Here is a 13,940-nt window from a genome sequence, read left to right on the forward strand (position 1 = left end):
ATTCTCCTTCGTATCTGAATGAGATCCTTGCTGGGTACAGTAATCTAGGTTGTAGGTTATTCTCTTTCATTACTTTCAGTATGTCCTGCCATTCCCTTCTGGCCTGGAGGGTTTCTATTGATAGATCAGCTGTTATCCTTATGGGGATCCCTTTGTGTGTTATTTGTTGTTTCTCCCTTGTTGCTTTTAGTATTTGTTCTTTGTGTTTGATCTTTGTTAATTTGATTAATATGTGTCTTGGGGTGTTTCACCTTGGGTTTATCCTGTTAGGGACTCTCTGGGTTTCTTGGATTTGGGTGGCTATTTCCTTCCCTATTTTAGGGAAGTTTTCAGCTATTATCTCCTCAACTATTTTCTCATGGCCTTTCTTTTTGTCTTCTTCTTCTGGGACTCCTATGATTCGAATGTTGGGGCGTTTCACATTGTCCCAGAGGTCCCTGAGGTTGTCCTCATTTCTTTTGATTCTTTTTTCTTTTTTCCTCTCTGCTTCATTTATTTCCACCATTTTATTTTCTACCTCACTTATCGTATCTTCTGTCTCTGTTATTCTACTCTTGGTTCCCTCCAGAGTGTTTTTGATCTCATTTATTGCATTATTCATTTTTAATTGACTCTTTTTTATTTCTTCTAGGTCTTTATTAAACATTTCTTGCATCTTCTCAATCTTTGTCTCCAGGCTGTTTATCTGCAACTCCATTTCATTTTCAAGATTTTGGATCATTTTTATTATCATTATTCTAAATTCTTTTTCAGGTAGGTTCCCTATCTCCTCCTCTTTTGTTTGACTTGGTGGGCATTTTTCATGTTCCTTTACCTGTTGGGTAATTCTCTGCCTTTTCATCTTGTTTAGATTGCTGTGTCTGAAGTGGGCTTTCTGTATTCTGGAGGTCTGTGATTCCTTTTTATTGTGGAGGTTTTACCCAGTGGGTGGGGTTAGACGATTGGCTTGTCAAGGTTTCCTGGTTAAGGAAGCTTGCGTCGGTGTTCTGGTGCGTGGAACTTGATTTCTTCTCTTTGGAGAGCAATGGAGTGCCCAGTAATGAGTTTTGAGCTGGGTCTATGTGTTACGTGTGACTTTGGGCAGCTTGTATGTTGATGCTCAGGGCTATGTTCCTGCGTTGCTGGAGAATTAGCGTGGTATGTCTTGCTCTAAAACTTATTGGCTCTTGGGTGGTGGTTGGTTTCAGTGTAGGTATGGAGGCTTTTGGATGGTCTCTTATTAATTAATGTTCTGTGTAGTCAGGAGTTTTCTGGTGTTCTCAGGTTTTGGGCTTAAGTCTCCTGCCTCTGGATTTCAGTTTTATTCTTCCAACAGTCTCAAGACTTCTCCAACTATACAGCACTGATAATAAAACTTCTAGGTTAATGGTGAAAAGATTCTCCACCGTGAGGGACACCCAGAGAGGTTCACAGAGTTACATGAAGAAGAAGAGAGGGAGGAAGGAGATAGAGATGAGCAGGAGGAGAAAAAGGGGGACTCAAGAGGAGAGAGACAGATCTACGCAGTTGTCTGTTCCCAGAGTGTTCTCTGTAGCCCAGAGACCCACAAAGATTCACAGAATTGGATTGGGAAGAGAAGGGGAAGGGAGGAAATAGAGGTGTTCTGACGTAGAAAACAGAGAGTCAAGATTGGGAGAGAATAATCAACACACTCCTGAATAAAAATGGGAACTGAATATTGGATTCTTAAATGTCCAAAATTTATATCACATACTGAAAAACAAAGATTAAAAATCTAGAGTAGAGGTTAGACTCTTAAAAATACAATGTTAAAAACAAAAACAAAAAATTTTAGAAATATATATGAAGTTTGGCTTAAAAATAGGGCTTCTCTTTTTTTTTTCAAGGTTATAGTGAAATGAAAATGAAAATTAAGGAGTAGTAGAGGAGTAACAGTAATTTCTTTTAAGAAAATAAGAGAAAAGAAAAAAACAAAAAATTTTTTTCCTAATTAAAAAAATCGTAAAAATATATTAAAATGAAAGTTAAGGAGTAATGGGGGAGTAATAGAGAATTTTAAAAGAAAATAAAAGAGAAAAAAGGAAAAAAAAAGTAAAAATATATCTAGGAATTTCTCTGGAGCTGTTGCGGTCAGTGTGGGTTCGGCTCAGTTTCAGATAGCTCCTCGTTCCAGCTTACACTTCTCGATATCTACAGGCCCCTTCCGGTGTAGTCGGTGTTACTTACAGGGATTTTAATCTGTTGCACCGGTCCCTTCTGAAGCGGTTCCCTTTGTTTATTTGGCTTCTGCTTGCCGGGCTTTTCAGTGTCTAATTTCCGCCCTGACACAGGCGGGCGGAGGTGGTCTCTTGTTCAGGTTCGCTAGTTCCGTCGCGCTGCGGGGAGGGGCTGGCGCTGCTTTCCCCGTCTACGCTGCTCAGGCTCCCAGCTGCTCTATATGGAGCGTGCCCTGCGCTGCGTGCGGTTCCAGTTTTCGGGTACTCCACAAAAGCGCAGACTTGGTTGCGCCTGAGTTTTGTGCCTTCCCTGCCGGAGCGGCTCAGGCAGCCAGGAGCTTGACGGGCGCACTCTCCCCGGGTGCGGCGCGCCTTCTCCCCCGCACCGTCCCAGTCTCAGTCCCCGCCCGCGCCGGTTGGGTGCGTGCGCCCTGTGTTTAGCCACGACCCTCCCGGCGGATGTCGACCATCCAGAATCTCAGGAAGTCTTTGGTTAGAAACTGGAGGCCTGTTTGCAGTTTGGTGGGGGTGCCATCTTTGGGGCCGAGCCTGCCCCTTTCCCTTGCCGCCTGCCTTCTGCCTCCGGCGGGGCTGGACCGGTCTGCAGCTGGCTAGCTCTTCTCTGGACTTGCTCAGACCCTTTGTTCTGCGAACGGGCCGGCAGTGTGTTCGGGCCAGTTAATTTTCTCTCTCTCTTTTGCTATCCCACAGTTTAAGTTGCTATCTCATGTTAGCTCCCTCAGATTGCCCTCAGGGCATTCAGGCCTGGTCCTTACCCTAAGAAACGCCTCCTGCTCCTCTCCGTTCCGCCCCCACTTGCTGGTGGTGGATGTGGGCGTCTGGGGGTACTTTTCTGCTGGGAGTTGCTTTTAGGCAAGTAATCTGTGGGTTTTATTTATTTTTCCTCCCAGTTAGGTTGCCCTCCGAGATTGGAAAACTTCCCCCAGACCCGCCAGTGCGAGGGTTTCTTGGTGTTTGGAAACTTCCTCTATTACGACTCCCTTCCCGGGACGGGTCTCCGTCCCTAGCTCTTTTGTCTCTCTTTCTATCTTTTATATTTTGTCCTACCTCCTTTCGAAGACAATGGGCTGCTTTTCTGGGCGCCTGATGTCCTCAGCTAGCAATCAGATGTTGTTTTGTGAAGTTTGCTCAGCGTTCAATTGTTCTTTCGATGAATTTGTAGGGGAGAAAGTGGTCTCCCCGTCCTATTCCTCTGCAATCTTGGCTCCTCCCCCACATTTTTGTTTTTCAAATCCTTAGATTCATTGGTATTTACCTTCCTCATGGGAAATGCAAGAACCTGAGGCTCCTTTTAGATATATCAACTTTTTAATCCCCTCTGATTAGCCCCTCCGTCTTGGGGCTTCCCTCATAGCTCAGTTGGTAAATTATCGCCTGCAATGCAGTTGACCTGGCTTGGATTCCTGGGTCAGGGAGATCCCCTGGAGAAGGAAATGGCAACCCATTCCAGTATTCCTGCCTGGAGAATCCCATAGACAGAGGAGCCTGACAGGGATTGCAAGAGTCAGACACAACTTAGTGATTAAACCACCACCAACCTAAACTTTTAAGCCATTATTGTTATGTCTTTAGTTCTGCTTATATTTTGAACACTATCATCACTGTCTTTATCATCATTATCAGTTTACTTGTTTAAATTCATGTTTTCATTGCTCTTCATTCCATTCTAAATCTGGGTCTCCTGGTACTATTTCCCTTTTGCTGCAAAGCATGTCTTTAGTATTTCTTAGTACAGATCTACTGGCTACAAATTCTGATTTGTGTGTCTTAAAATTATTTATTTCACTCTTACTGAAATATTATTTTGCTAAACTTCTAATTCTAGGTTGGGAGTTTTTTAATATTTTGAACACATTATTTTGTGTTTTCTGGTTTCTATTAACTCTATTAAAAGTTAGCTATCTGCCTAATTGTTGTTCCTTTGAAGGCAGTCTGCCTTTGTTTACGTCTAGCTGCTTTAGAACTTTTTCTTTGGTTTTTAAAATTTCACAGTTCTGTCCCTGGTGTTTTTCTCTTTATTCTGTTTAGAATTGTTTAGGCTTCTAAGTCTGTATATTAATGTCTTTCATTTTTTGGAAAATTTTTATCCATTATCTCTTCAAATAATTCTTGCCCATTCTTTTTTCCTCCCTAGAATTCTACTTATATGGTACCTTCTCACTGTATCTTCAGTTTCTTTCTTTCTAATCTCACTCTTTTGTTTCTCTTCGCTTCATTTGGGATAGTTCTTTCAAGCTAATCAGTATCCAGGCTACTAATTCCTTTTGGCTATCTAAACGGGTGTTAAATCAATTTATTAAATTGTCTCTAATTTTGATTATTATTTTCCAGTTCTTGTGATTTCTGTTTATGGTTTTCAACCCTCTACCAATATTCTCTATCTTGTCCTGTCTCCTTAATCTAAGTAAGTATGGTTATTTTAACAGCTCTAAAAATTCCAATCTTTAAGGTACTTGTGAGTTCTGTTTGCTGTTTATTATCTTGTCTCTGAGTGCCTAGTTATTTTTTATTGTGTGCCAGAAACTGTATTTGCAAAAATGTTGTAGAAATGATTTTCAGCTTGGGATAATATCTTCCGGAAAAGAAGATTTGTGGTTTTTTTTTTTTTTTAGTCATATGGGATACCAGTTCTCTGACATAACCTTAATCTGATTTCATCCACAGCATGTAGAAGAGTACAAATGCTACACAAGCTGCGATGGTGACAATTCTTTTGAATGATGCTGAAGTATCTTCTGTGGTAAGTTGGGAGATAAACAGTCAGATTTTAGTATTATCTCTGCTGGCTGTTTGCTTAATACTTAGCTGTGTACCAGGTAGTATTATAAATGTTTTTGAATATCATTAAATAGTTCTTATAAAAATAATTCCAAGATGGATATTACCATTATCCCTATGTTATAGACGTAAAATTGGACAAAGAGGAGTTGGGTAATTTGGCCAGTGATACATAGCCTTAAGTGGAAAACCTGAGCTCTGAATCCAAGTAATCTAGTTCTAGAGTCCCTGATCCTAACCAATGTGATAGAAAACTTTCTTTAAGGGAAAAACTGCTGGGTATTGTTAGTACCAATTTCTCTGAGCTCCTTTTACTCAGTTCCTGGATGCTGAATGTATTGACCCAAATGGCAAATACTGTTAACAGAATTACTTAAGTTTTTCTAAGGGCAGGTTTTATGAATGGTCACAAGGCTAAGTTGAAGAAATTGATTGGGTATGAAATAATGCTGTTGATGTGAATTTAGAGCCGATACTACTCTATTATTCTGGGAAATGACAAAATTAGGAATTATGTGGGGAAGGGCAGTTAGGACTCGGCCTCTTGACTTTGTTTAATGATTATAAATTTCAATTTAAAATGCATTACCTGTCATTTTGGCAGCAGTGCTGGTGTCTAGAAGAAAATCACAGTAGGCTTGTTCTGTGGGTGAGGGGGCTCACTAAGGAGGTCCCATTCCATGTGAACTCACTGCTGCGGTTCAGAGCTGGGAGGAAGCGGAATGAACGGTGGGCTAACTGTGTGGCCTCTGTAGACCCCTTTGCAGTGAGACTAGACAGAGAAACTGCCGCTCGGAACTCAGAATCTGCTCGATTCATGCGTGGGATTTGTTTATTGTGTTTCTTTTCACAATGACTGCTCGGCCTGCTTCAGCATGAACAGTTGGCTTGGTGCCCAGAGAGTGTTTGATTAGCTAAGTTAGGAAGCAAGATGCCATACACTGCAGAGGAAATTTATCCTGGATAAATGTAGATCATTTAGTCAGATTGCTAGACTCTCAGCATGCTCTGGCTTCCCTGGGAGAAAATGCCATAGGAACTTTCTTAGAAACACAAGAAAACAGAACCTATTTTCAAGGAACCTGAAGAGCCTGACCTAACATACGATCCGGGGCCAGCCAATATGACCTTCGAGGGAAAGATGCAATAAGAAAACAACCACAGCGACACATGAACTAATCCTACAGAGGGCTTTGGAATCAGAACTGCTCCTAGTTGCAAGTGACAGAAACCAGATTTCAGCCTAATCACAGCCATCAAGAGATGGGGAAGAGGAACAAATTATGGTCTTTGGGCTGACTGCATTGCATATCAGTATAAATTTTTGCTTATTTATTTGATGGACAGAGGACCAAAATATTTTCAGTAGGACTAAATGTACTTTGGGAGGCTCTGAACTTAAAGCTGGGAGAAAGAATTCACTGGCTCATAATACTGAGAATAATAGGCATGAGACTAAATTAAAGCTGACTAAATCCAGAGGCTGAAAAGATACCACTGTTGCCCTTGCACCATCCACCCTACCTTTGCTCTCTGCTCCTCTCTTTTTTGGGCTTATTAACTCCTGCTGCATATGTGCTTTTCCTATGTTATTAGAGAAGAGGAACACAGGTGTGTTTCTCCCTCTAGATTAGTCAGGCCTGGGGCAAGTGTTGCATTGGTTACCTACTGATGCATAATAAATAATGCCCCAACTCACCAGCTTAAAACAACAAACATTTATCATCTCGCACAGTTTCTGAGAGTGAAAAATCTGGAAGCAGCTTGAAAGTGAAAATCACTTAGTCGTGTCCGACTCTTTGTGACCCCATGGACTATAGTCCATGGAATTCTCCAGGCCAGAATACTGGAGTGGGTAGCCCTTCCCTTCTGCAGGGGATCTTCCCAACCCAGGGATTGAACCCAGGTCTCCCGCATTGCAGGCAGATTCTTTACCAGCTGAGCCACAAGGGAAGCCCAGAAGCGGCTTAGCTGGATGTTTCTGGCTCCAGATCTCCCATTGGATTGCAGTTAAGATGTAAAATGTTGGCCAGGGCTGCAGTCATCTGAAGAAGCTGGAGAAACTGCTTCCAGGCTCATTCCTGTGGTTGCTGGTTGGGAGAGTCATTTACTTGTCACGTGAAATGACTTACTTGTCTCCACAGAGGTTTCTCATACATCGTGACAGCTGGCTTCCCCTAGGGTGAACAATCAAGGAGCAGGAGAAACCAAACGGGAGGACACAGCTCTTCTATAACCCGGTTAGGAACATATCATTTCCACAGTATTCTATTGGTTAGACAGACCTGTACCAGTCCAACGTGGGATATGAGTCTGATCACTGAGGGCCATTCAAAGGCCAGCTCTCACAGGGGTCAAACTCTCCGATGGCCCCAGGATTTTTGCTTGCTGGTATACACACTCTGTAGGATTCCCTGTGAATGTGGACTGCGTCTGTGAACATGATTTTGTAGTCACAGCCTTGATGAGAATACACTCCCTGACAAAGTTGATTTTTCTTGATTTGCAGTTGATTTTGCGGTAACCAAGAGACAGAATTCTGAGTGGGCCTGACCCTAAGCAGTGAGTCCTTTAGCAGAGGCTCAGGAACGTAGCGCCCTGCTGGCCCTGAAGCCGCAGATCTGTGGTGGAGAGAAGCGGGTGCCAGGGGATGGTGGGGGTCCTCAGCACTGCAGCTGCAAGGAACCAGATTCCACGGACTGTCAGTGATCTTGGAAAGTGACCACAGGCCTCAGATGAGATAGCAGCCCCGGCTGACAACCTTGATCGCAGCCAGGTGACACCCTGAGCACAAAATTCCCTTAAGCTATTGTGATTGTGGTTAATACAAGCGTGTTGTTCTAAGCTATTAGATGTGCGGCATTTGTTATGCAGTCTAGGACCTAATACAGGCGCCTCTCTGTGAAAGGCAAGGCCAGATGGGTGGCACCTCCCTCCAGCTCTCCTCATATTGTGAATTGGGAAGAAGATCCCCAAGGAGGGCAAGATGCTATCAGTGAAATGACACAGTGGCAAGGACTGCTAGCAGAAGAAATGAGCTCTCAGAGTTTTTCAGAATATTTCAAGCCTAGAGACCCTAGTCATTGGAAGGATATCCTTCAAACAGTATCTTCCACTAACATCGAAAACATTGTTCTCAAGTGTGGTTTCTGTGCAACCTGAGGTGGAACTCTCTGGGGTGTTTGTGAAAATGTTTGCTCTCACTCCAGATACAGTGAGTCAATCTCTGGAATGGGTAGGGGGGAGGCGTCTAGCATCGGGTTATGCATTATTTTTACTTATCATTTCACAGAGCTTCTTTTTATTGGGAAGATTTTTGAAATCAGAAAACAGGAACAAATCACGGTAAAATCCTGACTTGCATTATAAATTTCATAGGAGAGCTTCCTATGACGTGAAATATCAATCCAGCATTTAAAATCATCTGAAAATAAGGTAACTTTATATACTGGATTTTCTTTCTCCATATTATTATTCTAATCTTCCCTTGATTGGACATTTAGATTGTTTCAATTTCTTCACTGTAACAGAAAGTTCTGTCCATACGTCTGTTATATCTATGATTATTATCAGTTCAGTCACTCAGTCATGTCTGACTCTTTGCAACCCCATGGACTGCAGTATGCCAGACTTCCCTATCCAACATCAACTCCCAGAGCTTGCTCAAACTCATGTCCATTGAGTCCATGATGCCATCCAACGATCTCATCCTCTGTCATCCCCTCCTCCTGCCTTCAATCTTTCCCAGTCTTCAATGGAAAAGAGCATCAGGGTCTTTTACAATGAGGCAGTTCTTGGCATCAGTGGTCAAAGATTGTAGTTTCAGCTTCAGCATCAGTCCTTCCAATGAATATTCAGGACTGATTTCCCTTAGGATTGACTGGTTTGGTCTCTTTGCAGTCCAAGGGACTCTCAAGAGTCTTCTCCAACATCACAGTTCAAAAGCATCAGTTCTTTGGCACTCAGCTTTCTTTATAGTCCAACTCTCACACCCATACATGACTACTGGAAAAACTATAGCTTTGACTAGACAGACCTTTGTCAGTAATGTCTCTACTTTTTGATATGCTGTCTAGGTTTGTCATAGCTTTTCTTCCAAGGAGCAAGCATCTTTTAATTTCATGGCTGCAGTTACCATCTGCAGTGATTTTGGAGCCCCCAAAATAAAGTCTGTCACTGTTTCCATTGTTTCCCCATCTATTTGCCATGAAGTGATGGGGCCAGATGTCATGATCTTAGTTTTTTGAATGTTGAGTTTTTAAGCCATCTTTTTCACCCTCCTCTTTCAGTTTCATTAAGAGGCTCTTTAGTTCCTCTTTGCTTTCTGCTATAAGGGTGGTGCCATCTGTGTATCTGAGGTTATTGATATTTCTCCTGGCAATCTTGATTCCAGCTTGTGCTTCATCCAGTCCAGGGTTTCTCATGATGTGCTCTGCATATAAGTTAAATAAGCAGGGTGACAATATACAGCCTTGATATACTCCTTTTCCTATTTGGAACCAGTCTGTTGTTCCATGTCTGGTTCTAACTGTTGCTTCTTGACCTGCATACAGATTTCTCAGGAGGCAGGTCAGGTGGTCTGGTATTCCCATCTCTTCCAGAATTTTCCAGTTTGTTGTTATCCACACAGTCAAAGGCTTTAGTGTAGTCAATGAAGCAGAAGTAGATGTTTTTCTGGAACTCTCTTGCTTTTTCTATGATCCAGTGGTTGTTGGCAGTTTGATCTGTGGTTCCTCTGCCTTTTCTAAATGCAGCTTTAACATCTGGAAGTTTTCAGTTCATGTACTGTTGAAGCCTGGCTGGAGTATTTTGAGCATCACCGATTATTGTAATGGAATCCTGATGGGGCTCTGGGGCAGGGCTTACAGTGGGTGCCCACTAGGATGTGCGCTCAGCTCACATCCACCCCCTTGGGGGCTCTGTCTGTGTCATCGTTCTCTGTCCTTGTGCCGTATCCTTCTGACCCGGGAGTAGAACACCTGGATTCAGCAGAGCACCCAAATGACTTGGAAACCTGACAGAGGTGGAAAAGTGGGGCTCATCTCAAGTAGGGACCTGGGGCAGTGACCTCAGGCTTCTGCAGCTGGGTTTTGACATCTCACTGCTCCTACTCCTGTCCTTCCTGAAGCTGGTTTGTGCAGCCCTAGTTTGAATCATGTGAGCAACTTTAACTCCTTCCCTTCAAAACCATGCTTTGCTTGTTATCCTGGGTTCCTTTCTGTTGCTGCCAAAAACAAACCCCCGACTGATCCTGATGGTGGGTTGCATACAACAGACACCTAGAGAAAGGTAGTATTTGGAATTAGCCATGGGCCTTTACTGGGATGAAAGGCAGGGAAGCGCCTTTCTATGATCTGGGACAGAAGTGTGAAACCTCAAGATAAGAGGTTGCCAAATGTCTCACTAACCTCTCCCCCTCAGGCAACTGGGCATCTCCTTGGGGGCACTGCTGAGTGTCTGGGAAGCTGTTGCCAAAATTAAGATAGTGGAGGCTGATGAGGCACGCTGACTGCTCAAATTATGTTGCTGGCTCTGGTCCAAGATCAGAGTCATTAGGTGGAAGTGCTGCGATTCAAATGTAGGCAGTCTCACTCTCTGGCCTTAGTTCTTAACCACTTCTGTATGTGTGTGTGCCCCTGCCAGAGCAGCCAAGTTGTCTTCATATGAGAAGAAGTGAATGCCAGCTGCCCCCACGGTACAGTTGCCAGAATTGACAAACAGAAACACAAGACTCCCAGTTCGATCTAAATTCCAGATAATCAATAAATGACTTGTTTTAATATGAGTGAGGCTTCCCAGGTGGCGCTAGTGGTAAAGAATCCGCCTGCCAGTGCAGGAGATGTAAGAGACACAAGTCTGATCCCTGGGTTAGTAAGCTCCCCTGGAGGAAAAAATGGCAACCCACTGCAGTATTCTTGCCTAGAGAATCCTGTGGACAGCAGAGCCTGGTGGGCTACAGTCCATGGGGTCACAAAGAGTCGGATATGACTGAGCGGCTAAGCATGAGTATGAGTATGTCCCGAATATTGCCTCAGACATGCTTGTACTGAAATATTATTAGCTGTTTATGTAAATTCAAGTTTTACTGGGTGTCCTATATTTTATCTGGCAACCCTACATGGTCCAACACCTTATCTCTCTTTTCACCATTGTTCTCTGAGTAACACAAAGTAATTTAAATTCAGCACATACATGCCTTAGAGGATACATTTTCAGAGGAAATTTAAGAAATTCAGATCTGCTGAAATCATTGCAGCAGTCCTCACCAGGTAGTCTGTATTCAATGAGCTAGCCTACGTAGCCAGCTTTAATTTCAAGTTTGACGGCCTGGTGAGTGCAAACCATTGCTGAGTACTGTCCTACACTAGGTAACATTGAATGCCTTCCTCTTTATCATTCTTGGGTTTTCTTTGCTGTCAAAGTCTACAAAAACTAAAAAGAAAAAAAAAATTAGTTTGAATATGTATGTGTCTGGCCTACCTACCTCTCATTTTTTTCTGCGGTTGGAGCTCAGAAAAATCTTCTTTCCTAAGAAACAGATTGCTGAGCCAGGCTGCAGAGTCCTTTAAAAATGCACATTGGCAACTGTTTTTGTAGGCCCAGACTGCGGAGAAGATGCAATGAAAATGAGATCCTTAAACTCAGCAGAGTTAAGAATCACGCTGAAGGCAAGTGTTTGCAGCCCAGGTGGGTGTGGTCAGAGATCCAAAGGCAGTGCAGTAATCAGGGCTCAGGAAATATCAGACAAGCAGAAATCTTCAGCTCAAATCAAACATGCGATTTTTAGGAATTAAATTGGTGATCCAGCCCTTATAGTCTAGTTTTTGTTTTTTGGAGTTTTTTACTTTTTTTGGTTATTTTTTTTTTAAATTCAATTGTTATCAATGTTGGCAGTGACTAAACTAGGGAGCTAGATGAAAATAAAGTGTGACTATCTACACGTATGGGCTTCCCTGGCAGCTCAGCGGTAAATAATCTGCCTGTCAATGCAGGAGACACAGTTTCAATTCCTGGGTCGGGAAGATTCCCCGGAGAAGGAAATGGCAACCCATTCCAGTATTCTTGCCTGGGAAACCCCATGGACAGAGGAGCCTGGCGGGCTACAATACAGTCCATGGGGTCGCAGAGTTGGATACAACTTAGCGACTAAACAACAACAATCCACATGCACATCTTTCAAGCCTTTGAAAATATCTCAGGATGTGATATTGCTTTTGATCAACTGTTTTGAAGATACAGGGTATGCAGATGGTTACCATTTGGCTTTCCTACTCTAGGTGGCCTTTACAAGTAAGAGGTCAAAGAGCAGATGTTCGGAGTCCAAAAGTTGTCAAGGATAGACATTTCTGGTATATACTCAGAGGAAAATGTGATAATTATAGACACCCCAGGGACTAGTGTGAGTGAACTGATCTGATCCACAGACAGTCTTTCTGGGAAAATAGCATCCATTTCAAGTATTTACAACAGAGAGTATTTAATCCCAGAAACCAGGTGATAGAAAAGTAGGGAAATCAGAAGAGAGTGAGGAACTTAGGAGACAGGAGGACACTACCTCTATAAAGAAAGGAATTGATGCTATGGGATCCCAAGAATGAGGTCACCTTGTGGAAGCTGGAACCTTGGCAGGTCTGCCTGATGGGAGCATGACCTATGCGAAGGATGGAGCTGGTGCCAGAAAAGCTGCCCAGCACATCACTCTTTTCTCAGGTGGTGATGCTCATTTGCTGTTCACACGTTTACTGGCAGGCGAGCCTCTACTCATTCCTGTGTTTCTGTAGCTAGGAATTCTTCTGTGGACACTTCTGGGTTCAATAGACACTGGCAAATCCAGGCAGAGAGCTAGAAGGAGATACCAACCAGCACTCCTAAGAGGATTTTTCAAAGCGAGGCATCCTTGCCCAGGTTCTCATCTGTGCGGGTGGTGAGTTCCAGGCCCAGCATGATTCACTGTGGAAGGATGGTTCTGCTTCTCCTCAGTCCCTACTCTTCAAAGATTAGCTACCACTCTCTTTGAGAAATATCTGTTCTCTCATCTATCTGCATCTTGAGCAAACCTGTCTTCTGGCAATTCCTCCTTGTCTCACCCCTGCCCCCTCTAATCTTTCTCTAGACCCTAGCCCTTCCATGGATGCACCGCCACCCCTGCCTTCCCTCTTTTCCCAGGCCTACAAACACACAGAACAACATTCCTTGACCCCATTGTTCTCTTCACTTATGATCCTAGTTCCCAACTGTCGTTACCTTCCAAGTTGTTTCTGGAACCGTATCTATTTGCTGCCCTTCTCTCTGCATGCTGACTACAGTTCTGTGAACCAGACTTCTCCCCCTAAACAGGTGCTGCATCCAGGAGCAGTAATAGATTTGACAAAGCCAATGCTCATTAAAATCAGTGCTTCTCAGCTCTCTGTAGTTACAGGAACAGTAAAGTTTTGTTTCTAATCTGTCATGGACAAATTCATTGGGAAGATGTAATAAAAATGAATTTCTAGAAAAATGAAATTCGAAAGAACATAAAATGCAAGCCTCGATTTTTTTATTATTACGTACAATAGGCATAAAGATTTTGATACCAATTTGACAGAGTAATTTTAAATACTTATTCTGTATTCCTATACTTCTGGTGTTACAAACCAGTAATAAACAGCTCGCTGACTGGCACCAGCCTGCAGACCCCCCTCCTTTGAGTGGCTCTGCTTTAGATGATATTCCCCTTCAAATTCTGTTTCAGTCTATGGTCCAAAAGAAATGCTTTACTGCCAGCAGCACACACTGCATAGAGCATGGATAGAAGAGAAGGCGTTTTGGTCTAGGTCCCAGCACAGGCTGTGGTCACTCTTTCTGCCGCTTATCCCTAAGCCAGAGCTGACACTCACGCCTTCCTTTTTTGCTGTTACTCATTCTGTGATTTCCCTTGGGCCCGTCCCTCTGCTGTTTCCCCAGCAGGGAGGCCCGAACCTCGAT

The 13,940-nt window shown here is 43.2% G+C and overlaps 1 protein-coding gene across 9 annotated transcripts in view; it reads left to right on the forward strand.

The window, feature by feature from the left end:
- Positions 1-13,940, forward strand: part of HHLA2 (HERV-H LTR-associating 2) — a 159,722-nt gene that overhangs the window by 108,997 nt on the left and 36,785 nt on the right. For 7 of the 9 annotated variants that reach the window (XM_043449136.1, XM_043449129.1, XM_043449135.1 and 4 more), the window contains exon 2: positions 4,863-4,938. In XM_043449136.1, coding sequence (XP_043305071.1) covers positions 4,916-4,938 — 23 coding nt within the window. In that variant the 5' untranslated portion in view covers positions 4,863-4,915. Of the gene's footprint in view, positions 1-4,862; positions 4,939-8,268; positions 8,412-13,940 lie in introns of those variants that run through there. The other 2 variants (XM_043449132.1, XM_043449138.1) reach the window with 1 other exon arrangement.

The sequence above is a fragment of the Cervus canadensis genome, chromosome 27 (genome assembly GCF_019320065.1).
Source record: "Cervus canadensis isolate Bull #8, Minnesota chromosome 27, ASM1932006v1, whole genome shotgun sequence".
Taxonomy (NCBI): Eukaryota; Metazoa; Chordata; class Mammalia; order Artiodactyla; family Cervidae; genus Cervus; species Cervus canadensis.